A 27084-nucleotide genomic window follows, 5' to 3' on the forward strand; every position below is an offset into this window, starting at 1 on the left:
CATTGCTTTGAACATACGTAACAGATCAAACATGTGCATGCTTCATTTCATGTGAACTATAGAACTTTTTACTAACTAAAAAGTTTAAAACCAGTGTTTAAGAAGCAATCAAAACACACTGACCTAGCTTGTAATGCTGGGCAATATAAACGGACTGGTGGCTAATTCTTCAACTTCTTATTCTTATAAAGTTTATTTACCACATTAAGTGCACGAGTCACAGAATTCTGAAATTCGCTTTTGCACATATAGACACTGTATGTGTGATGAAATCAGTAAAAACAAACTTTACTACAGTACACAACTGTTAATTTCCACAACATTTAACATTTTTGCTTCTAAGTATTATATTCAGCAGTTTTCATGCGCTACACAAACAATGCTCTCGACATCAGAAAACAAAATCCTTTCAAACTGCTAGATATTACCAAACATTTTCCACTAATTATTATGTAGGTTAAGAAATGTTGCATAATAAGTCCTACTGCTTAGCCGAAACCTTAACGTTTTAATGTCGCCTAGGACCAAATAAAAATTACTTTTGTACAAAAATAAGATTAAATATCAACAGACACACAATTTTGATATTTTGGTCAATTTGGCAATAATGTTTTTGTTCCTTGTTTTTATCACTGTACATGATAAAATTATTATTTGTTATTAGCAGTAGTAACATTTAAGATAGTTTCGGTATAATAATATAATAATAATAATAATACACCTTCAATAACCCTTCCCGAGTAGGGTCACGGTGAAATGAAAACTGTCCAGGGCTGAAGTGGGTACACACCGAACAGGACGCCAGTCCATCGCAAGGCAGCCACACGTAAACTGTGTAAGAACCATTTGGAGTCGTCAATCCACCGTAACTATAAGAGGAAACCAGAGCACCAGGAGGAGGAAACTTAAGCAGACAGGGGAGATGAACTGAACGGGGATCAAACGAGGGCTGTTTGTCTCGCACCACCCTGACGCTGTGAGGCGGCAGCGCGACTGTGCCAATAACACACACACACACACACCATCTGAAACCGCTTGTCCCACGGGGTTGCGGCGAGCCGGAGCCTAACTCGGCAACACAGGGCGCAAGGGAGGGGGGAGGAAACACGCACACAAGCAGGACTCGAACCCCAGACCCAGTGAGTGAGAGCAGGACCTGGCCGCTGCTCCACCGCGCCCCCGTGCTAATAATAATAATTGAACATTTATTTGGGGTAATTTAAAAAACTCCAAAGTACTGACAAAAACGTAATCAACAATGACACATTTTTGCTTTGGACCATTCCGGATCAGACTAAGGAGACGTCACTTCCGACTCTCTTCCCGTCAAATCACGGACCGCTCGCCACTATCGCGAGATCCGCGGCATCCAAAGCTGAGACTTTGAGAGGAGGAAGAAGTTTTGTCCGGGATCCGACAAGCCGCAATATCGCTCTGTCTCCGCGTCCTTCACCTTGTTCTGCAGCCTATAAAACAGTCATTTTCTCCCAACACGGACACTTGTTAGGATCGTCGCTTCCTCTCCGCTGTTCCGTGTTTCTGAGGAGCCTTGTCGCAAAGGAAAATGAGCTTTTTATTGTGAGTATAGCTACGCTCTTTGGTTTGGGCTTTTTTTGTGTAGCAACTTGGTGCCATTGCATTGTCTGCGTAACAGCGCAGCGCTGTCCCTTCGTGTTTCTGTCAGAATAGTTAAATAACTGACTGATCTAGTTTCCTAGTAGAGAAATCGCTATGCTATATCCGAAATCATATTTTAAGCGACTAGCTACAGGAGGAGGACGGCGGAAGGAGCCCGGTGTCATTCATTGCTGCAGAGAGAGAGAGTGTGTCGGCGACGGGTACAACTAGTCGCCTTAGCGATAAACGCACCGGCGGCGTTTGATCTTGTTTTGTTAAGCGTGAAACTGACGACTGATTGGTTTGTTTATGTGCCGAATTAAGTGTTGAGCTGGGTCACCTCTGTCTTCCAGTTACTGAGTCCAGATATGAGACTGGACAGCTGCGTGTCTGCTGCTGCTGCTGGTACCCCGGTGGATGGGTGGTTAGACATTTGTATATTTTTGTGGGTGGAAAGGTCAGCTTTCCGTGTCTGGGTGAGCTTTGTGTCGGTGCTTTTCCCCCACATTTGCTGACGCTTTGTTCTTGGGGCCCTGCCTGCCTTACAAAAAGGGATACAAGGGGTCAAGGTGAGTTTAAAGTATGTGCCACATAATGATGATTATGTTGTGACATCAAAATAAACAGACAGAGCCCTGCTCCCCACCATCACCATCCCAGAAAATAAATTTAGATTTACCCTTATTTGTTTCTTGAAAGTGATATACATCTCATAGATAAGGATTTATTTATTTACTTATTTAACTTAATTGGTGCTGCTGCGTATAAGATGCTCTTCCAGACCAGCTCTCAAAGTGTAATGTGGCTGGTGATTTAGGGATGTGTCAGCTTTTGCGGGGTGTGATTGTTCGGCGCACGAAAGCCTGGCGGTTGTGTGACAAACAAAGTGTGCGGAAAATGAACGTGGAAGGTGATGAGTGGTTTTGGAGATCTTCATGAGCACGATGGGGGTTTGGGGACAGCAGGTGCAGCCGGCAGTCAGATGAGAATTATTATAATAATGTGCACGGAGGAGTCGCTCAATGCTGTTGTGTCCTTTTAAAATGTACTTATGACACCAAGTATTCCAAAACGTTGCAATTCCGTTCCGCTGCGAGAAATCCGAAGTTGACTCCGAAATGTCCATCCTTCGCTCTCGAACTTTGAAACGGTTTAAAGTTCGGCGATCATGTAATGACTTAAAACAAAATGATGAATTTGGTGGTGGGGGGGGGGGGAATGAGGCGCTGTTACAAATGTCAGTAGTAAAGTACATGGGTAAACAGGTATACAGTTTTTGAAACAATCAGTAGTAAAACAAAAGCGTTACTGACAAGGAACCAGTGATGCAACAGTGCAGGTAAGTGGCTCCTTGGTGTTGCGGAAGTGACGTACGTGAGGCTCGGAGGGTCATCCTTCGTTGTTCTTGAAAGACTTTGTGTTTCAATGTGCTGGGGAGTGCTAGAGGTGTCTGGTTTCGTGGGGAGGAACGTCTTTCTCTCGTTGCTTTAAAATAAATTTTCCATTAGATGTTGATGTCGTAATGATGCGTTGTTCCCCTGAGTTATGATGATGTTATGGAATTTGTTTCTATCTGGAATTTACATTTACATTACTCACTTAGCAGATGTAATATCCAAGTCGCTTTGGAGAAACCATCAGCCATGTCCAAAACACAGGGTTTGAAATATTAATTTATTAAAAGTACCGTTTGACTAAAAATGTATAAGCTATTATTTCGCAAGCTCTTGTGTGGTTTGTTTAATACTGTTTCAAATTTATTTACATACATGTTGAGTATATATTTTTACAAGATTTTTAAAAATTTTTAGTCTTTTGTTTAACATGGTATTTTGGAACTTGTTAGGAAGTTTTTTGCAAAGCAGATTGAAAGTTAGTTTCTTCTCAATGATCCCTGCTACCAATACTTTTGAAATTTTAATTCTAATAATGATGATTTTAAAAAAAAAAAAGAGTAAACGAGCCCCTGTAACAGGAGCATTACATTCCCATGTAACTGTAGGAATGTTAACTTTCAACATTTCCAACTTTCATTTATTTCCTTCATTTGTCTTTCAGAACTAACATATCTTGGAGATGTGAAACTTTTTTTTTTTTTTTTTTTGCAAAGTTAAAATATATTTATGCTGCTACTACTGTCAAGTTTTATTAACTTAAAGAATGGAATTTTATTGGTAAATCAGACTCTTTTTAAACAACGTGCTGTAGGTTTGGCCGCTTTAAACACTAATTTGTAAATAAATTCATTAGAACTAGTACTAAGCTTCTGATGGTGTTTAATAATCTTCATGTCACAGCCAGTTATCCTAAGTTCTTGCCTTAGCTTTTCCTTACCATGTTTAAATGTTTACCTTAATTTATTCATGTTACTTTTTGATATTGTTGGCTGCTGCAAATTTCTGATATGTCTGAACTTGCATTTTCTACTCATTTTCATGCAGGACTGTGTATTCTTAAAATGTGTCCTAGCATGAATATATCAGACCTATAATAATTGAACACATGAGGCACATTATGATCAAATATCGGAAAGACTGAAACGTGGGAAAACGAGTTACTGATCCAGCATGTTTCCATGTAGTTGACAGATTTCTTTTCATACATGTAACTGGTTAGTAATTGCAGCAGATGAAGAAAAAGATCCTCAGAAAAATGGAACCCCCCCCACACACAAAAAAAAAAACATAAAATTCCATTTAGTGTATTTAATTCTTTTTAGGGGTTTATTTGGAATGATAAAGTTGGTTTTAGTGGAGCAGTAATTTTCACAACTTGCATCATGCCTTAGTGTAGTGACAGTGTAATAATTTATCTAGATTAAGCTGCTTAAGTTATGCTTGTTCCTGAAAGTATAAGAAGCATAGAGGAGATTTGATCATGATGAAAGCTAGTGAAGTGTCTTTTTTTTGAGAAGTGTTCTTGAACTAGTGTTTGTGTGAGCCAGTAAGAATGACCAGGCTGTTTTAGCACAATGTGTCATAATTTGTTACACATATTGCCAAGATTTTGTTTTTATATTGATGCAAGAGAATGAGTCTGTCCATCAGTCTCAGTCTGTTGTATTGGCTCCCACGGTATCTAGGTGTGTTCGTCTTTGCTTCTGGAGGGCTTGGTTTATGTAGAATGTAACATGACTGCGTACTCTGGGTTGCCTTGAAACAAACCCTTAACCACTCCTCTGCTTTTCAGCAGTATCTTGCTGTAATTATGCACCTGTCAGAGGATGGGTGGTGTCACACGCAGTGTGTCTGTTTCCTCCTGTCTCCTGTATACTACATATTGGCTCAGTCTGTGTAGTTTGCCTGTTATCATGTTCATCTGGCTTTCCTGCAAGTGCTCTGGTTTCCTCCCACAATTCAAATATATCTTTCGGGTGATTTGGTGACTCTAGATTTGCCCTTGTGGTGGATGTGTGTGTCCTTGTTCTGTTGTATGGATGCTCCACTTGTAAGTCACTTGGTGCTAACACTGTAAGCCACTGTGGCCAAAGGCATCCGCTAAATATAAATTATTGTAGCAATTGGCACGTTTGTTCATAATTAAGCGGTCGGCACTTTGTAGGCAATTGAAAAATACCAGTTTTGAGTGTTATTTTTAAATGTTTTGGTTGGAGTATTTTTGAAACTGTGGCATGGTCTGTCTTTTCTGGTGTAATATAGAAGAGCACATTTCATTTTAAAATTAAATATAAAACTGCACAGAACTATGGTCTGTGTTCAGAGGACTATTTTTGTAAGCCTTGTTTGCAGGGTCATGATTTGTACACACAAGACTGCATTCTGTTGCAGCCTTGTGAGAGCACCGGCAAGTTAAAGCGAAGATCTCAGCAGTGGGCTGAAAGCTGGTGTTGTTTGAAGCCTAGACCCTCAGCCAGATTTTCGTTGCTCTGGACTTCTCGGGTATTTGGCAGTCACTGGTGAGCTCTCATGTCAACTAGATGTAACAATGAAGCACTCTTTTTGCAGCTCATTTGTTGGACTGCTACACACGGTGTCTGTCCAATGTTTTGCATCACCTGCTGCTTCCAGGATTTTCTTTCTCTTTAATTGAGGTATTCATTACAGAAAGAGTTTTTGATACTCTAGGTGGAAGATCTCCTCTTCATTTTAACCATATGCTTGTCCAGTGCAGGGTTCTGGTGGTCCAGACCCTATCCTGGAAACACAGAGCACAAGGAGCATACCCTGGGTGGTATAGACGCCCTGAAATTGATTTAAAAACACCACTAGCTTTCCCCGTAACTTGTAATAAAATATTTCTCACAAGTACTCATGATCAATGACTCTTAAATGAATTAATTGATCTCAAGTCCGTAAGTGTATTACAAGGTTAAAATTCAAGTCAGTTTTATGAAATTTGTCATACATCCATGTTTTTAGACTTTTTGTGTCAATACCTAAAGGAAACATTGCAATGAAAACAAACTGCAATGTGTTTTTTACAGTTGAGACTATCTTCAGAAAGTTTTGTCTTGTGAAACCCCTGTTAAATTTGTTGAAGGTAGGTCTTTGCATTAGTTGGTTTTAAACAGCTTACCTGTAATGGAACGTGTGGATTTATGGAACATCATACACGGAGAGAGCACAACACTCATACCTCATTTCCCATTAAGTAAAGTATCTCAAGATTCTCATATGCATATCCTACAGCAGTTTTTCTGAACCAATGAGTTGCTACGCTTCATTTGCACTTTTCAAATTTCGCTCTAACAGATACAGTTTAACACTAGGGAGTGTACATTTGGCTATGTCTGCATCATTGTAAGATTATAGTAGTCCCCAGCCCTGAAATCTGAATTTCATTCAGTAGTTTAAATAACTGTCAGAAGTCAATCAAGATGGAGTAGTTTCTAAAGTGGATTGAGGGTGGTAAAATGTCTCGCATGCCAAATCTTACGTTTTCTTGGTGGGTGGGGTGAATTTAATGATGGAGAAAGTACTGGATTAGGATTGCTAACTGTCCTACCACATGTTATAGAAGTGGACTCATCTTTATACCACATTCAGTATATTTTCAATAAGTATCAGGATTTTAAAGTTAGCTGCTTTTGTAAATTGAAGGTACTAACTGCAAACTGAATTTGAATCACTCGAGGTTGTGATAAAATTGTGCAAAACACTGTCCCTAGAAGTCCTTAAAGTTAGCACATTAACTGACGTCCACACCTCTCCCACTGTTTCCAAAGCGGAAGCCGGTCGTCTAAGACTTTCAAGCCGAAGAAGAACATTCCGGAAGGTTCCCACCAGTACGAGTTGCTGAAGCATGCAGAAGCCACACTGGGCAGCGGTAATCTGCGTATGGCTGTCATGCTCCCCGAAGGGGAGGACCTCAACGAGTGGGTAGCTGTCAACAGTAAGTAGAGAAGCAGGCCGCTGGCATCCTTTTTGTTTACTGACTTTCAGCCACCTACATGGTCAAAATTGAAATGGGCAATTGGCGATGCTTTGTTTGCATTAGCTGATGCAGCATATAAGTAAGATGTTGCAGTGATTGCGATCGAGAAAAGCTATGTTTTATCTGGTTCATCACAGATTTGATACGGCGCACTGACAGTGTTGTGGTGCATACCATGTGCACATAAGTTGGTCGCTGTGATGTTGCACCAAATAAACATGTGTAATGCAAATTATGCATAGCTTTCAATGTGTTAAGATAAACATTTCCAGGTATAGGAAGCAAAACAAAGGTTTGGGTCAAACCTAGCTGATGTTTTAGTCCCTGTTCCAGTTAACCGTGCCCCCTTGATCTTCATAGCAAAAGGCAGTACTTGCCCAACCTGAATTGTGTATCAGACTGGTCAAACCTGTATTGTACCTTTTCTATACCAGAAAATGTCTGTTTAAATTCTTTATCTTTGATGGGTGTTGCAGCACATGGTGTCTCTTGTGTTTTAACATTAGTTGGAAAGACTTTGACAAAAGAGCAACAATTTTCTTATTAATCACAGCTTCCAAGCTAGCCTGCTTTGGAGTGCAATTTTTTATTCGCAAGGCATGAAGTCTTTTGTTTTCTTAATCCTCTGGAAACTGGAAAGAAACCTGTTTTGGATGCTGGAGATTCATGGAGGTTTTTAAAAAAAAAAAAAAAAAATGTTGAAGTGTATATTTTATATACTGTAACCCTTACATACATGTTAAATGTATCTGCATATAAATAAAGTATACATTGTGATGTTTGTTATAAAGTAACTCTGTTCTTTGTCATTTGTTTGTTTGTGTGGTAATTATAGCCAGTTGATGGCATACATGTTTAGTCTGTGTTGCTGGAGTCAAGCCTCTGAACAGTAGTGATAGAGCTGAAGTGGCTGGTGATTAGTTTGCATCACGCTTAACTGGATCTCCTTTGTTTTGGTTGTGGAGATATGTTAGACCTACAGCAAGTCTCCCCTTAAATACTTATTACTATTCTTTATTTATTTACTTACTTACTTACTTATTGATTTTGCTCAAACATTTCTCCAAAGTGATTGACCCCCCCCAAGCTACTGACAGTTACTTAATTATACAACAGGGTGTTCTTACCATGAACTGACACAGTAAGTACTTTGATCAAGTGTACTGCAGCATGAGGGTAATGGCCACTAACCACTGTATTATCCACAAGCCTTTAACTGAAAGAATCTAAAACTAGATCTCTGCATTCTGAAATGTGTGTTAGAGATCTCAGATTATTGTTCAATGCTCAAAGTCACAAGGGGACAGCAGTGACGTTTCCTTCCTGGAGAGCGCTCTTGCCGACAGTCCTTTGAGGAGAATGCTCTCTCCTGCTACTTTTGGTAACATGCTAATACAGCACTAGCCTACTATGTGCTTTCTTCAGACTTTGTCACATCTTCATTTAGAGGACACATAATCTATGTCTTTGATTACAGAAAGGGACCCCACATTTCCCTTGGGTTCAGCTGGATAATTAAGGCATAATTCAAACAGCATGTGTGAGCTGCTGTATACTGCTGAGCTCACAACTGGGGGATAATGTCCCGCTAGACGAAAGGACATCGTGGACACATGCTCGGTGGTAATCTAAGATCTTGTCAGTAAGGCCAGGGCACAATTGCGCTGGCATTGATCTTCTCAAATGGAGCCAATTATTTCCCCCCATGCTATATAGCTTTTCTGTTTGTCCCCATGTGAACTCATTGCAGCCTCTGATAGAACAGCAGCAGTTTGTGTTACTGTATGGTGCCCTGAGCATGTTGATAAGAAGCTATACACAGTTTTTAATTGTGTAAAACATTACTATATGGCAGATGTTACTCGTATTACGAGTTTCAGGATTTGAATCTCTAAAGAAACCTTTTATTTCTAGATTTCATCATTTTATTTTTAGTCAGCGCTCCTGAACACTTATGTACACAGCTGGATTGTTTATTGGAGTGACTTGGGTTGACTTTAAGTTCTGCTGCAGGGGAGCATCCTTGTAGTTGAACTAGCAATGTGATATTTCAATTATCTTTGAAAAGATAATTTTTAAAAAGTGAAGATTAGTGTAGAAGTTTGTCCACTTTGTCTTTGCATTTGCAAAGGAAAGAGGAGCGTTAATTGTGATGGAGCAGAATTGGCACGCAGACTGGAGATGACGTTTTCTCCCCTCAATGAACAAACGTGCATTTAAAGTCCCCCCCCCACCCCCACCTTTGTCCCCCTTTCCCAGCAATGTCAACGCTTCGCTGGCCTTTTCGTTCCGAGACAAATGAGGCTGAGGGAACACGTTGGCTCGTCTAATTTCCCCAGGGTGCACTTGACCATGCAGTGCCCCATCCGGCATGAGACATTACAGAACACAATGTGTGAAAGTGTGAATGCTTGTATGTATGACACATATTAATGCTTTAACAATGGTCATATAAAATGGGAGAAAAGGTGAAAGTGGCCTGGCTTTCAAAGTACTGCTTAGTTTCTATTGTTTGGTAGTGCCAGACATTTCTCCGAAACGGTAGATGGGGATCGGTGTCGGAAGTCGGGGATTATGCAAGAACTGCTTCAACGAGGCTTCGTGCATTTTGTTGCTCAGTTGCTTGGTTTATAGCTACTTTTGTGTTTTGATGCATGGGTTGTAAAGCATATATTTTGTAATGATTGTTTTCAGGCAGATTTTATGCTCCCCCCCTTCATTGCAAAAACATACTTTTTACAACAAGAGTTTTCCAATTATCCAATTGTTGCAACCAGTATTTCTAAAAAGTAAAACATTGCATTTTTAATTTGATGGGGGAAATTTTGGGCATTTTTGTATGTCAACAAAAAGCAACAGTTTAGCTTTCTATATATTTAGCCATTGTCAAAAGATTTTCATTAGCTATGCTAGACTTATTTATTACATCTGTGATGTTTCTGGCACAGTCTAATCTGTTTCCCTTGTCTGGAAGTACTGCAGATATCTTTCATGTTAATGATTTTGTACAAAGCCATTTTCTCCCCTGTTCTGATCCATAAATCAAAAGTACACTGTTTGGCCAAGGTTCTTGCAGTGTAAGCATGATTTGAATGGCTCCACCGAAGTGTGCTTCTCTGTGGCCTTGTGCAGTAAATTTGGAAAGCATTTCTAACCATTACCAAGAGACTGCGAAGACCTTCGCTCCTCTTTGAACTTTAGAAGGAAACAGTGGTTATCTGTAGTCACCTGTTAAGATTTACTGTGGATAAAATGAATATCATAAACATATCTGACCTGTAACCATTCAGTTGAAAACTTCATACAGTAAAAATCCTTTGTGGCTTCCATTTTCATATGAAATGCAAACTTTTAGCTGTCATCTTTAATTTTGTGTTGGTCAAAATGCTGCTGAGTATGGTTGTCTTTGATTAAAGAATCGACATCTTTTCTGTTTTCATACATCTCCTGTATGACCCTCTGAAAGCATTACAGTATCTCACGTTTCATTACTTTGAAAATTGAATGTACAGGGAAAGATTTTTGATGGATGAATTTTATAACCAACCAACCACTGACATTCTTGCATTGAACAGTACTGGTTTACTCAGGACAAAGTATGGTATGGTGGGATTCTATTAACTTTTGAAATGCAGCCTCTCACCCTCTCTTTTTCCTTTTAATGTTTAGCTGTAGATTTCTTCAACCAGATTAACATGCTGTATGGCACCATCACTGACTTCTGTACAGAGGAGAGCTGCCCTGTTATGTCTGCAGGACCCAAGTAAGTATTGTGATTTAAAAAAAAAAATTCTTCCAAATAGGTCTGTTTGTAATTTATGCAAGTTTATAATTAATGCAGAAAAAACACCTTATTTTGCTCTCTTGCAGATATGAGTACCATTGGGCTGATGGAACCAATATAAAAAAACCAATAAAGTGTTCAGCCCCAAAGTATATTGACTATTTAATGACATGGGTGCAGGATCAGCTTGACGATGAGACTCTCTTCCCATCAAAGATAGGTACAGTCTTTTTTCTTTATCATTTGAATCTTTTTCTAAGAATTGCCATAAATCTATTATGAATTGCTTTTCATAAATTCTAGTACAGTGGGTCCCCAACTTCCGAACCTTTGGTTCAACAAACTTATCACCGTTACATCATTTTTGTGAAGTATTTAGTATGTATTTTTCACAGGGAGAGCTTGCATACGAATTCAGATCTTGAGCCAAAGCTTTACCCGATGCACCGACAGCCAGAAGTCATAAATAGTATGCGCGTTGCCTTAAATTTGTGAACACATTGCTATAGCTTTGGCTGGGGTTCTTCATTGTGCTTCCTTATTAACAACATGTCATTAACACCCAGCTATCAGACTCAAAATATGCAGGCATGTGCACAAGGCATCACAGCTAACCACAGGGAGGGGCTTTTTACTACCCTGGTTTCTGTGATTTGCTCAGTGGGAGAGACACAGTCCACACCTCTATTCCTGTCTGAAAAAACAACGTTGTTGTCTCCCAGCCCACAGAGATTTATGTTTACACTTATTCATTTAGCAGATGCTTTTTCTCCAAAGCAGCTTATAACTTGGACTAAAGTGTTTTTTACAGCACACACAGGGTTGTACGTGCAAATACGTGATTCTGGTAGCAGTGTGTTTGTCCTGTACCACCTTTTTTTAACCGGCGGCAGCATTTAGAATTGTGGAACTCCCAGCCTGCTTCAAGTTGCATTCAACTAGCGCAGATTTTGAGAAATGAGCCAACTCTTGGTCACAATTAAATTTGTGAGCAGGGGACCCTGCAATTTTTGCATGCATACCATAGTCTTAACATCTCCTGTTTATTCTTTAAATTGTTAAAAAGAAAAAAAATGGGTTTTGAAATTATTTGTATCATCCTTCCTATTAAGATGATGAGGTGATGGTTTTAATTCTGAGTGGCTATAATGTCACATGCTTCTAGGTGTTCCGTTTCCGAAGAACTTCATGTCAGTGGCAAAGACCATCCTGAAGCGCCTCTTCCGTGTTTATGCCCACATATACCACCAACACTTTGATGCCGTTATTCAGCTGCAGGAGGAGGCTCATCTGAACACCTCTTTCAAGCATTTTATCTTCTTTGTTCAGGTATGTTTTCTGTGATATTGAACAGTTTGCATGTTTAAATCCTACTCCCTTTGAGTAAGGTCCTTACCTTAAATTACTCCCTTAAAATCACCCAGCTGTATAAATGGGCAAATAATTGTAAGTCACTTATAAGAAAATAGTCTGCTAAATGAATAAATGTAAATGAACATTTATTTCTCTAACTCTTCAGCTCTGTTGCCAGTAAAAGGGAATTTTTAAACTCTGAAAGCATTAATACTGACCTGGTAGTAATTTCCTTTAAGGTCAAAAAGGCCTATTGTCTTGCTGTGATATGGTTAGTCTATTCCTAGTAACATGAGGAAAAAAATCAGCTGGTGAGTGACCTTGCCTTAGCCAGCCAGTTGTTTTTCCAAAATTTTTTTTTTTTCTTTTTTCTTTTGAACAGGAGTTTAACCTGATAGACAGAAAAGAGCTGGTCCCACTACAGGAGCTGATTGAAAAGCTGACCTCAAAGGACAGATAAGCAAAGACAACTCTTCATTTGCCTGACAGATCTCTTCTGGTCCCACTTTAATTTTGTACAGGCTTTAGTCTTTGTGCTACACTACGTTGCAACATTGGGGTACTTTACTTAGAATGGTCGGAGCAGGGTGGGTTGCAGAGCGTTAGCAGGCCTTATGTTCAAGATGCGACTTGTTAGCCTTTTACATAGGTGGCTGGATGCTTTCGATTTTCGCCATGATTCCCTAAAAGCCCTAAACCCCTTAAAGAGAAATGGAAAACCAAGTGCCTAATATGGTTCACCTTAACACTGTAACAGACCCACTAAGAATAAAGTATGTCCACAGATTATTCGGAAGGCTCGTGCTTAAGACATTTATCATTTTTTTCAACATATATTTAATACACTAAGAGGTGATACTGCACTTTTGGTCTAAGGGGGTCCTTTTTTAATTATCGTAAAGCATTTCAGCTTTGCTTAAAGGGCACATGTGTATTCAAATGAAATTAAAGTACTTTATATTACAGCAGCTATCCACAGATCAGATTCTCGTACTGTGTGCAACATAGTTTGAAAGGACTGTAAATGTCATATTTAAGACTTAATTACCATCTACAGCTTTTCTTATCTTTAAGTCTCTGTGGACACATCATCTGTCCTTAATATTTAAATATATTTGTTTGTTTAAAACCTTGCTACTCATTTTAATATTAGTTTTTATTTAATAGAGCCATTTTACAGTAAAACCAATATGTATGAGGATAGTTTAAATTAGTGACCAGAAGAAAAATAGCAGCTTGCTGCTCACGTGGGCTGATGGCCTTGTAGCTGCTTAAGGTTTACTGCATGTGTTTATTTGGCCTAAGAATTTATAGTCTGAAGAGAGCATTTGTACTACAGGACAGTTTATTTGTACATAACACACTATGTTTCCCAGTTTTCAAGTAGTTTCTTAGGGGTGGCTGTTTTTTTTTCTCCCTTGGATGAAAGTACTTTCTGGTTTACTGAAACCAAAATATTTTTGCACAAAACCTCAAGAAGCATGTTTAACACTTCACAGAATCCCAGTTTGGTTTTTTTTTCCCTCATTTTTATTGAATTGATATATAAATAGACTATTATAGCACAATTCGAACCACAGAAGAATGTCAGTAAGTGTTTGTGTTTTAATCCAGATTTTCATTTTGCCGCAGATTAATTCCAGCAATTGACTCAGGGCAGTTAAAGGAAAAAATGCCCAAACTTATAAAACTATGCAGCATCAAGAATCACTTCTTTAAAAGTACAAAATCCCTAGCATTTAGCAGTGGTGTGTTGAGCATGTGGAATCTCTTGCCTAGCCGATGTCCAGAATGCGGTAACGTGCGGTATGTCGTCAGTCCCGTGTCTGTGTCCAGCGTGAAGCAGAACCCATACTTCAGCGCCTCCCCGCTCAGGATCGAACCTTATTTCCAAGTGCCAGACTAGCAGACTTGCATGCCCAATCTGTTGTATCAGCACAGTGTTGTCTCACAGCGCTAGAACTGTCCTGCTAGGTTGTCATTGGTGGGATGTTCTGGCTGCTGAGGGATGTCCAAATTTTAAAAAAGCTCAGTTACTATGCAATTTCCTCATAACCCTGTGGTTTGTTTCTTTGTTGACCAATCTGTCAATTTTTTTTTTCTTTCTTTCATCAATCCACAAACAAGTATAAAAATGTGAAACATACTTCATGAATTGTGATCTATGGCAATACTGCATGCATATTACATTTTTACAAAAACCTGCTCCGCAAACTGTGAAGCTGATTTGGTAGGATATTAAAATGTTTCAAAAGTCATTACTGATTGTATGAATTTTTAACCATTAGAAATCCTTTAGTTTGTTTTGATATTTGTGATTTGCACTGTTTGAATATAATTAGTTTCTCAGATGTTTTCTTTTCCATTAAACTGACATATTTTGTGATAAAACATTGTTTATAGAAACATTAAGTTTTGAGTCCAGTTATTTAAAATGTTAATTTTAAGAGATGTATTTTTCACCTCCCCTCCAATATTGATGTTTTCAGGAATGTGACAGTATAACCTTGAAGGTCACAGCAGCTCATGCAGTGTGCTTTATGGTATTGTAAAATCACAGTGCCAACTGTTGTAATTAGGCAAGATTTGTAGGTTATATTAGTTCCCTTTCAACACTACTAAATATATTTTTTGGTTGTAATGTACAACCACATTTTGATGAGAATGTTGTAAATAATCTGTACAAATGTGGTATGCACTGGGATGGAGGATATTAGTTACAGGATTTTTGTGGTAAAATACTGAATGCCATTTATAAGGATAATAAAGGTTTGTTTGACCAAATTCTTTGTTTAATCACTTCTTAAGACTTAAAATTGCAATGTTTGGTCAAAATGTAAAGTGTTCTGTTTGAAGATGCTAAATGACACAAATTATCTTTAGATGTTCTTATAGTTCACATTAAAATGTTTTAGTTTTTAAATGTATTTGTGTAGTATGTATGTATATTCTACTTCAATCTGAAACCATACTATAGAAAATGGTCTTCGTCAACAGGAACATAGCTTTTTAGTAAGATCACTTGTAAATTGTTGAAAATATGTCATACCTCCAAGAAGCTTGAGTCCTGTTAGAAACTTTAAATGCGGTGCCCTAACACCTCCTGCAGTTACCATGCTGTTATAAGTTCATTTCTAGTTAAAAATGCATGAATTATTTAACAATGATATTTAAGCAATTTGACTTTCTGCCAGTGGAGTTTTCGATAAATTCCACAATAACTCAAAAGTTTGCCCCTTAATTTGAGAGGTGAAGACAGCAGCAAGAAAGATAAGTCTTTTGCCCCTGGATAGCTCTGTTAGGCATGTGACACCTGTTACATGCCTCTGATGGGCCCAGTATCTTTGCTTTCTGACACTTGCGTCCACCCAAAGCTTTCCTTCCGCGCCCTCGGCATGCTCTGGGAGCAGCTGCAGTTCTTTCAAGACTTTTTGCCCCCAGGGACCATGATCCCAGCTCTAAGTACAACAGGCAGCATCCGCTTCAATGCTGGAAAAGGCTCACTCATAATACCATAGGATCATATTTCAAGAAGGTGGCTGACCGTTCAGCTCTGACCTAAGGGTTATGGCCTCCCTGTGAGGCTTGTTGTGACTCAGATTTTGACCTTAATTGGCCTGTGAGGGAATTTTGCCTTCTCTGTCAGATAGCTTGCACTTCTGGAACTGAAAAATGAACAGTGGGGCAGCACGCGGTGCAGTGGTTAAAGAACCAGCTCAACAAATGTGCTTTGAAGGGTCTGAGACCTAGATGAGTGTCTGCTTGTCGTTGCTCTTGACTATGTTACCTAATTTTGCTTTCAAAATATAACTTGTGGAATGTGACATTGATAATATTTACACAGTGACTTACCATGAATGATTTTAACTCTCTCAGCTGATGTCTGTATGGATGCCATGATAGATATTTTAGTTGATGTATGTGTACAGGTAAATAATGGAAGCAGCTGTTGCATGAGTACTTGACTTGTTAATTAAGGAATGTCTTCATTCAAGATTCAAGTCACATCCTGAAACTTTTATTTCTTGGAATGTCTATGCCAATTAATGTTTGCTGCCGTCTCTGGCCTTGTGAGGTCAAACCCGTGACTGCTACTGTCATTTTGCTCCTGGAGGAAAGATCCACATGAGGACAGCTTGTGTCCTTAGAGGGCAGTGACTGTACTGTCCCAGTTTTGCTGTAAAGGGAAAAGGCAACCTTCACAAGCGTAATAAAATAGAGGAGGGAGTGAGATGAAAAAATTCATTCATTTATTAATGGGGAGAACATGCAAACGTTGAATGTTAAAAAAGGTTAACCTAATCGTTTAAGTAAAACTCTTAAGTTCGGTATGCATCTTTTCGGAGAAGTGGCAAATAAGTGGCATTAGGACAGCAGGGGAAAGCAGCTCTCTGAGGTCAACACAACATAAAGTGGTTAAGGGTAGTGTGCCGGTTCAGACCCCAGCAGGGGCTCCAGAGTGGTGCCCTGGTGCACAACACTTAATTGTTTCATAGATTAAATTGCAGGTTGCTTTGTATGAAACCAGTAGCTTAGCAACTACATAATAGCAACACAGGTGACTGACTGGTTTGTTAGATGCACCACCCTCAGCTACACTGCTCTGGGAAATCTCAATGAACACCTGGCCCAGGAGATTAATGACGATGCTGAGATTCTGTGTCAAAAGTGCAAGCTGAATATAGACTAGTTACCTCAACTACTTCCATCCCCAGGCTAATTACAGAAATGGAAAGGTTTACCAGCCACACCTTGAACCATGAATGCCGCTGACTTTTAGATTTTCGTGTGTTTCATCTACAGCAAGATGACCCCTTGCAGCCTTGCATCCACTCTTTCACCTACTTCAGTTTGTCACCATGTACATTTTTTAATTTTTATTGCTCTAATTAAGCTGTATTGAACTTCTGTTGGGGGTACAGTGGCGCAGCAGGTTTGGCTGGGGTCTGCTCTCCTGTAGGTCTGGGGTTCGAGTCCTGCTTGGGGTACCTTGCGATGGACTGGCAACTTGTCCTTGGTGTGTCCCCTCCCCTTCCAGCCCTGTGCCCTATGTTGCCGGGTTAGGCTCTGGCTCCCCGCGACTCGGGACAAGTGGTTTCAGACTGTGTGTGTGAACTCCTGTCCATTTAAACATCAGCATAGATTCAGCACAGAGGTTATTTTCAGTCACGTACATTTTTGTGTCACGTGTATGGCCTACTATCACGGCCAGTGTGTGACACATGGATCTGCAGAACGCTGGATGACACTGGAGGATGCTACAGGTTTGAACCTGGAAACAATACACACAACCCAGATTACTTCAGATATTGTGCAGCTCTAAAAATGGTTCACAGCATACGGTTGTAGGATAACACTAAGTCCCTTTAGATGATGCTAAAATCCTAAATAAATCAATAATAGGCCTACAGAGGGTTAACAGAGTGCCACAGGTTCCTTGGATTGTTCACAGCGAGCAGGGAGTGCGCAGTCCTGGGGAGGGAGTGGAAGGGGTTTGGGGTTGCTGCTCCTAAACTGCACGGCGAGTCTCGGCACCATCTGCTGGGTAGATCGATGACAGCAGCGGCCAGGCCTTGACACAATCGGATTAGACACGGCACGGGAGGGCGGCAGATGGCACAGCCTCTGACAGCTGAGCCTTAGGCCAGCACTCCTCCTCCTCCGCACCCTGGCCTCCCACCTGCACGTTTACCCACTCGACCGCTTCAATGCGGTATACGCTGTGCCCTCGTACATTTCTGATGTCGTCACGGTGTGTCGCACCGTGCCTGGTTCATCACTGGCCAGCGCTAACGGTTTCGGTATAATTCATTTTCATAATGCACCTCAGGTGGTTTAGAAGGTGAACCACAGAGGAGGTCAGATGATGAAATGTAGTCAAAGATGGCACAAAAAAAGATGCCTATGGCAGAAATGTAATAAAGAAAGCAACCAGGCCCTCTGGGCTAAGAAGCTAAGCTAATGTAAATAGAATTCCTTGAGTTGTAGCCAAGGAAGGGCTACGTTTCTAGGTCTGCTTTCAGGGCTGAGGTGAAACCCAGTTATTAAGAATTTGGGATGGAATGTTCACAGTTTAGGGGAGAAGAGGAGTGTGTGTATGGCACTCCCCTCTCCTCAGAGCAGCTGGCGCGTTAGCGTGCAGCGACTATGCAGAGCTGCCACCATTATGAGTAGCACTCAGGAGTTTCTGCTTCTATTTCTGTAGCATGAACATACATACAGTATCAGTGCTCCTTCTATGGGGTGTGGGAACATGCCACTGGAATCCCATCTGCTACAGTGGGAGGCAGAAATGGAATCTGTTGATTATTCCTAAAGCGCTGTTGCCCTGCAAACTGTGGGTCCTGGTAGTGACCCTTTCCACCGACTATAATACCCTTGACCAAGCTCCTTACCCTGAACTGATACCATAAAAATACACTGTCACATAAATGGGTAAAGAGTTGTAAATATCTTGTCATATACGCTCAGCACTGCAAATTATGCTGGATAAAAGGGATCAGCTAAATAAAAATGGTTATTAATAGCACCCAAGCTGTTCCGGTGTAGGTTTGAATCCGGCTCAAGTCTCTGTGGAGTTTGCATGTTTTGTCCGTGTCTGTACAGGTTTGTTCTGGGTGCTCTGGTGTCCTACCGCAATCCGAAGACATGTGGTTCAGGTGATTTGGTGAGGCTAAACTGCCCATGGTGTGTTTCACTACCCCACCCTTGGTACCCCCTCCCAGTAATCTGAGAATAGACTCTGGATCCTGACCAGGGCAAGTAGTTAATGAAAATGGATTGATGGGTGACTATAAATAGTCAAATATGTATATAAGTTGCTTTAGATAAATTAAAGTTAATATTTATGGTATGACAGAAGAGCTTCAAATCTTTCTAAAAAGAAATTCATATAAATTGATTTAAATCTTGGTCATTTTTAGTTTCATTATGACACTTGAGACTGAATATATAGTGAAAACACACATATGTGTTTCAAAGTTTTTGTACCTTGGCCACAACAGCTCAGTCCTATCCATCCATCCATCCATCCATCCAGATTGCTTAAACCCTAACAGTAAAATATATAAAGCTCTTGAGGTGTCCTTTTTCCTGTGCTATGAATGTTGCCACAGAAGCTGTGTTTACAATATACTATGATCAATTTTCATAATAATTTACATGGCAGCAGATGAGTACACAGCTCCAGACTGTAGACAGTTTGCAGCCGATTACTTATAATTTTCTGATGTAGTTTCAAATATCCTTTTATAACTGCATATCATTTAGTGGTGAATGCAGTAAGAATCTGTTATAATAAAGGTAAAACACCTTTTTGTTTTTTTATTAAGTTGTGTCCTCTAGCTAAAAGAATTCCGGTTAATCTCTGTACACCCTGATAAATTCTGTATGTTTTTCCACTGCATGCACAAATTACACCATTTACAGCTACTCCTCCACCTTAGCTACACATACACACAATGTATACAACTACTTGTCCCAAGCGGATTCGCGGTGAACCGGAGCCTAACCCAGCAACACAGGGTGCAAGGCTGGGACACACACACACACCCTGGATGGGACGCCAGTCCATTGCAAGGCACTCCAAGCAGGACTCAAACCCCAGAGCTGCCCCACCTTAACTATTTTTTTTTTTTTTTAAACAAAGAAACTCATTTGATTTAAGTAGTGCAGACTTACACTCATAATTTATTTGCCACCATTCAATAAGTAATTACATGAGAAATTTTGCAAAATATGTATCATCTGCAGGATGGCAGCATTTATGGTCCCATCCAGCTTTCCCTGCTCCACACATTATGCTTCCAGGATAGGCTCTGAACCACCACAAGCCAGGACTGCAATAGTAATTATTGTTAATGGATGGATAGTTGGATTGAACTTTAATGGAAATATTAGAAATAATGTGGAATATATGTTAATAATATGGAAATATTAAGTAATTCTATTTAACTGGTGTTGCTCATCAGGAAGCAGGAATAATGACTATATTTTTAAAAATTTCATATTGTCTCAATTAAATTCTCAAAGGGCTGCAACTTTTATTACTGTAATACTTCTACTGTGCACTGTGTGGGAAAATAACTGCTGTCTATGACTCATTAATGAAGATTTTTTTTCTTCGGTTGGCATACATGATTGATGTCATTTATTGGAAATCTGCCCAGGGCGTGCCACCCATGTGCTCCGTGATTCATGGGATCAGCTCCAGTACACCGTGACCCAGTACTGGCAAAGTGGATTGTGAGAATGGGCGGGTATTTCCTCTAGTGTAACTGCGATCAGAACACCAGGATTGACTATTAAAAGGAGTTCTTAAATTAAAGATGCCAGTGCAGGACATTATGCAAAGACTCTGTAAATAAATGTCCAGTTCTTTAACTGACAACCTCTAAGGTTAAATAAGCTCAGTTAACTTGAAAGCAACTTTGAACAATAAAAATTACAATCAAAATAAAAAAATGCTTGCAATCAAATCTTTTAATCAGAATGGTGAATTTAGGGTGTTATTGATTCATGATTTGGTGGCCCCCTTTGACAAATGCTTCTTGAGGTAATAATGCCTATAATTATGATTGGGTTTTTGTGTGACAACATTATCAGCAGTAAAAGCAGACAAGAACACAAGAATGAGGTTTATGTCTGCATAGGCTTTAGAGTGAAGATCAGCATTAGATCCTCAGAGACTGCAGAGCCTCGCATCCCCAGTTCTCTTGGCCAGACCAGTGCTGAAAGAGCAGCAAAGAAGTTATTTGACATGTTCCTGCTTTGCCCCGAACAGAGGTGGAATTACCTTGTTACTGCAGTAAGGACAAATCTAATTGGACTTAATCACTCATTAATCATGTTCTATTAATCATAATCATGACTTAATCACTCATTAATCATGTTCCTGGTAATATTACTCCATAGCTGAATTTGTAGGATGCAGGCTGGAGTCTGATCAACATGCCTGGGTTGCTTGAGTGATAGATACTGTTGACTGATCCAAAACACCCAGTGACTTCAGGTCGCATCTGGGATGATGCATCCAGCTGCATCGTAAGTTATATGTAATGAAAGAAAGTTTAGATGTTATCTAGTTTGTCTGTTTTCTGATTCTATTCCCAGCCTGGGTGTATTTCACATCATCATATTAATTCTACTGTCTGATGTTTGAGGGGTTACTGGACATTTCCACTGTGCATTGTACATCTGTAGGATGAATTTGCTTAGGTGTTCTGTTTAATTTTCACAAAGTTCTGTATTTTTGGTGTATTTTATTCATTCCTTAATTTACTTATTTGCTTACTTACCATGTCTGGTTATTAAGTAGATGTACTGTAAATGACCTGTCACAAAATCATCAGCTCAATAAAAATGAATAAAGGCAAGTGTGAGATCAAATTGGCCACAAGGTGGTAGCATCTGCTCATCATGTCCAGAACAACTGAACCACTAAACAATCTGTAGAGTTAAGATCAAATGCTGTGCAGAATGTCTGCTGAGTGGAATGATCCATTTACTTTACCCCCTTTTTTCTTAAGTGTATATATGGTGAAGACCTAAGTGAATGTATAGTGATGGTGGTTTACTTTTCACCTTCCGGGTTAATGCAGAGGATTTATAATTTGCAATTACAAGCAGTATGTTGTCCTGGTGTATACACACACACACACACACATTTTCAGAACCGCTTGTCCCATACGGGGTCACGGGGAACCGGAGCCAACCCGGTAACACAGGGCGTAAGGCCGGAGGGGGAGGGGACACACCCAGGACGGGACGCCAGTCCGTCACAAGGCACCCCAAGCGGGACTTGAACCCCAGACCCACCGGAGAGCAGGACTGTGGTCCAACCCACTGCACCACCGCACCCCCCTCTGGTGTATACAGTGCATCTTATTATTTTTCAATTTTAACAATAATACCTACAATCTTAGACTCTTTGCTTCTCTAAAGCTCTGAGAGCTCAAAATATCAGACTACACATTTTACAATTATTCACCCATTTACATTTATTCATTTAGCAGACTCCAAGGCAACATACACACACACACACAGTCTGAAACCACCTGTCCCAAGTGGGGTCACAGCAAACCAGAGCCTAACCTGGCAACACAGGGCACGAGGCTGGAGGGAGAGGGGACACATTTGTGGAGGGGGGATGCATTTGTAGACAATAACCACGGTCTTAAACTTGATCCGGGCAGCTATAGGAAGCCAGTGCAGAGAAACGAGTAGAGGAGATACATGGGAACCCTTTGGAAAGTCAAGCACAACTAGCGCAGCAGCATTCTGTATCAGCTCTAGAGGTTTGATGGCAGTAGCGGGAAGGCCACACAGGAGAAAGTTGCAGTAGTCCAGACGGGATGTCTCCATGGCCTCGACAAATAGTTGGGCAGAGTCTGTTGTGAGGTAAGAACGGATCCTGCGGTTATTGTGCAGGATATATCTGCAGGTCCGGGTTGCGGCTTCAATGTGCTGAGAGAAAGAAAGACTTGAGTCAATCATCACTCCCAGACTCTTAGTTGAGGAGATAGACAAAATGAGTGAGTTGTCCAGTTTGATCGACAGATCATGACAGGAAGACAGGTCAGCTGGGAGGTGTAGGATCTCTCTTTTGGAGAGGTTGAGTTGTAGGTGGTTATCAGACATCCATGCAGAAATGTCTGATAGGTAGGCAGTGATGCGTGCGGGAATGTCTGATGCTCCACGTGGAAATGAAAGGAAGAGCTGGGTATCATCAACGTAGCAGTGATAGTTGAATCCATTGGAGGCAATGACGGGACCGAGGGAGGAGGTGTAGATTGAGAAGAGAAGAAGACCCACTACCGAGCCCTGCGGGACACCAGTTGAGAGAGGCAGAGGAGAAGAACAAGAGTTCTGTCATACCACTTGATAGGATCTGTCAGATAGGTAGGACTCAAACCATCTTAGTGCCACTCCTTTGATCCAAAGCTGACTAAGAGAGGAGAATAGAATCTGGTGGTTGACAGGGTAGAATGCTGATACTGATTTATATAGCTGGGTATTCTTAATGTCAATTGTAAAGTAAGTACCTTGATTAACAAATAAGAATAGAGAAGTTTAGTACAAGAATTTTACTGTATGGAGGTGTGGTGGAGCAGTGGGTTTGACCGGGTCCTGCTCTCTGGTGGGTCTGGGGTTCGAGTCCTGCTTGAGGTGCCTTGTGCCGGACTGGGTGTGTATCCTCCTCCTTCGGCCTTGCACCCTGTGTTCCCAGGTTAGGCTCCGGCTCCCCTCGACCTTGCCTGGGACAAGTGGATTCAGATGATGATGATTTTACTGTATTTGTCAAGTACATGTGACAATAGACTATAACTTGAAATCTGTAAAAATTAATATTTTAAAACGGCAGGAGTGGGATTCTAACGTGGGGCCTTCAGAAAACAGCCTTAAATACTACTCTAATACTGTATATATTTGGTTCCAGATAAATAAAAAATTGTCAAATTAAGTTCATATTTTTACATTTGTACATTTTTTGGAAAAGAAGACTAGTAGAATTAGGTTTGAATTTGTTAAGGGGTTTAGGTGAATCTTGTGGTGGAACAATTTGGGTCACAGCAACAAGGAAAAGCTGATCTGTAAGTACACAGAACAAGGCATTTAGCTCAGATCTGGTGAGGCTGTACAAAACAGGTTCCAAATGCATTTGTTGTTACGCAATGGAAAAACCTTAAACCGTGACTACATTGGATTACAGAGAAAGAAAAAATCTTGCCGACATCACTTTGGTACCTGCATTATATCTCTCTCCGAAGACCTTGAGTGATAAAGATCTCTATCTCTGACATCTCACTTATCATTTACTTTCCTTATGTACTGTATAATATAAATTAACTTAGTTTTAAGTGTTTTTTTGTAAGTTGAATAGCACAGGAAAGCATAACGCATGAAACCTTAATAATCAGATACTAGAGGTTAAGTAATTATCAAAGTACAGCTCAAAGGCAATGACATTTCCGGTTCTGCAAAAAAAAAGCTGACCATTGAAATTAGTCTGTTTTACTTTTCATTTCACACAGTGAAAGACTCTGACGGATAACAGACAGGTTACTGTGGCAGTGACTAATGCTAGTACAGCATTCACTTTGCCATTATGTGGGCAAACTTCACCTGTGGAAAATACTCATCCAACACGGGCCACTGTATGGTTGGTAGAGCACAACCCAGGGAAATAAAGGCAATGTACGTGCACTGACTCTATGAGGCAGTAGTATGAAACAGAAAATGCTCAGCTAGCCTTCCTGATTCATACTTCAGAAGGAGAACTTCGAAATTACAGAAAAAAGAACTGAAAGCACCAAAAAAAAAAAAAAAAAAAAAACCACACATTTTTCTATTTGTCCATCTAGCAGCAGAGGTTACAGATGGACTTGTTTTTTGACATCAGCCTTTGTCAACTTTTCCTGTTTTCAAAGATTATGAATCATGAGGTTGGACATGCCATACTTTGTACTACACATAAATAATAAAAATAATAATAAACATATTACTTAATATAGCACTTTTAAAATAAGCTTCTCAAAGCTTTTCAAAGTATTTTGCAGAAAGAAGAAAGATTTGCAGGGTACAATAATCATAAAAAATGTATGATAAAGACCAGTATAATAAAAAAAAATACAAGACATCAACAAAAGACAGCAAATTAATATAAAGCAATATTAATAGTAAAAATAATATAATTAGAAAGGGAAAAAGCACACAAATGTGTTACTTGAAGGAAACGCTAAACATGTTAATGTTAAGCCTGGATTTACAGGCATTTAGAGTATGAGAATCCCTTGGGAAGGGAATTCCACAGATTGAGGGTAAAGCAGAAGGAATCCTGTCATCTCTCATAAAATGAAGGTGAGCTTGATGGACATTAAAGAGGTCAGAGTCTTGCAAAAATAGTCAGATGGACAGATAGAGATTTGGGATCTACGGAGGAGGTGGTGGGTTAGAACCCTGAGAGAAACACAAACTGTCCATTGGATTCCAAAAAATGTCTCAACATTTCAGAGCAATGTTCATATGCAAGGTGAATGCTGAAATCATATCTGTCTACAAAAATAAAATAGAAACAGAAATACTACACCTGTGCTGCCCTTTTGAAAGTCCATACCCAGTGACAGACATCATTGTAGTCAAGACAGTTATTCTAGCCTTAGGGCAGAATTAATACAGTCTCATTATTCCTTACACAACCGATCAAGTCAAGCGTGTATAATTACTGACACTGAAACTGCAATCATGTTCTTAACAACAAATTATCAGTGAAAGAAAGTGATTGGACTGGTTAAACATGAATAGACTATCAATTATTTTGCCTGTGAACATAATGGCAGTAAACAAAGAAGTAACACTATCATAAGAAGAAGCTCTTTATAAAAAGGTAGGATAACCCTAAAACGGGCCTGTCCAAGCCGACCTGGCTTTTTGTTTGTAAAGTTGCTGCGTATGGCATCCAGAAGTGCAATAATAGGCTTTAGAGTTTTAACATATTCTTCAGCAGTTTGTAATTTCCTTTGGATGGCTGCATTCAACATGCACTTGCTTTGTGCCACTTTCAGACAATTTGATTTTTTATGGCCTATTTCTGTTACTCATTAACTTTCATTTGCAGGTGACTGCCCCTGAATTGCCCATTGCAATCTCCAGGTAAAGTCTCCACTCCTAGCTGTGATGTCACTGAGCTCAGGTTCCATATTCAATCCACTGCCTTGCTGTGCCATAGGTTCCTCATCTTGTGACTCTGCTTCTGCTCAGACAAAGGGCCCTTCTTCATTGTACTTTTCCACAGAGTCACTGATTAACAGGCCTTACACAGAAACCTCCAGCACCCTTTATGCCAATACAATAACAGATATTTGTGGGTGTATAATATTCTCATTAGCATTGACATTCACAGTCATTGAGGCACAAACAGGCAAATGGGGGGGGGGGGGGGGGGGAACTGAACTGCTGCATCAGGTAGTTTTTTGGGTCAGGTACCATCTCCTTCCTTCTTCAGTCATCAGTAGTGGTGGATACCCTTCGGGAGAACAATGTATGCACAGAGCATCCACACTAGAGCAACGCAATCAGAGATGTGTGATCAGGAAGCTCTCCTGGCGTCGCAGGTAAATGGGACACTTCAAACGTCAGTGAACTGCTGTCATAAAGGCACTAGTGTCCTTGCTGGCTCAAGCGTAGTTTAATCCCGTGTTTACGCTTTACTCTCAGTTGTCCTTCAGATATTGTCCCTTTGGTTCCCGACTAATGTAGGGTTCTGCCTATCAAGACAAACACTAAAGACTTAAGACTAAATCATATATCACAAGTCACACGAACGGAGGCCTGAAAATGTTCTTTGTTTTGATTTGAAACAAGATTTATTGTTGATGGTGGAAGTACCAACCCTTTCCTTATCTTTGTTAGGTGTGTTTTAGTGCTTTAATTTTTTTTCTTTCGACCCATAAAATAGTGCTGTATCAGCACAGTGACCATATTATCTGAAATTTACATTTCATATTCAGATTTTCATCATTTGAAATCTTAAATAAGCTGAAGAGGACACACAAACATGCACTCAACGGTGAAGTTGATACAACTGCTTTTGCTCAGAAAACAGTGAAGCGAGGGTTGAGAAAACAACAAATGTAACCTTTTTATGCTAAGGGTAAATAGAGAAGACTTGTGACAAAATTGATGCCTGCATTACTGGCCATTCCCTCAGGGCATCTCCCATTTCGTCTTCACTCTGCACACATTCAGTAATTATAAGTTCAAAAAGTCTCTCTTTTCAACAGCTCCAAATTAGTTTCTCATGTCACACAATAGATAAATCTGAACAAACAGCAACTGAGCTTCCCCCAAATATGAATAAACTCATTAATAAATGCATACATGTATGAAAGATGAACTCATGATGAATATAGTTAGTTCTGCTACTTTGAACAATCAGT

General features: G+C 40.0%; 1 protein-coding gene across 1 annotated transcript; it reads left to right on the forward strand.

Moving 5' to 3' along the window:
- The first annotated feature begins 1373 nt into the window (after positions 1 to 1373).
- On the forward strand, positions 1374 to 14932 carry LOC108925061 (MOB kinase activator 1B). Its single transcript, XM_018736781.1, has 6 exons — positions 1374 to 1578; positions 6803 to 6969; positions 10681 to 10774; positions 10882 to 11015; positions 11961 to 12124; positions 12531 to 14932. The coding sequence occupies exons 1-6, from the start codon at positions 1565 to 1567 to the stop codon at positions 12606 to 12608; spliced, it is 651 nt and encodes a 216-aa protein (XP_018592297.1). The 5' UTR covers positions 1374 to 1564; the 3' UTR covers positions 12609 to 14932.
- Positions 14933 to 27084: the final 12152 nt, after the last annotated feature.

This window comes from Scleropages formosus, chromosome 6 (assembly GCF_900964775.1).
Source record: "Scleropages formosus chromosome 6, fSclFor1.1, whole genome shotgun sequence".
Taxonomy (NCBI): domain Eukaryota; kingdom Metazoa; phylum Chordata; class Actinopteri; order Osteoglossiformes; family Osteoglossidae; genus Scleropages; species Scleropages formosus.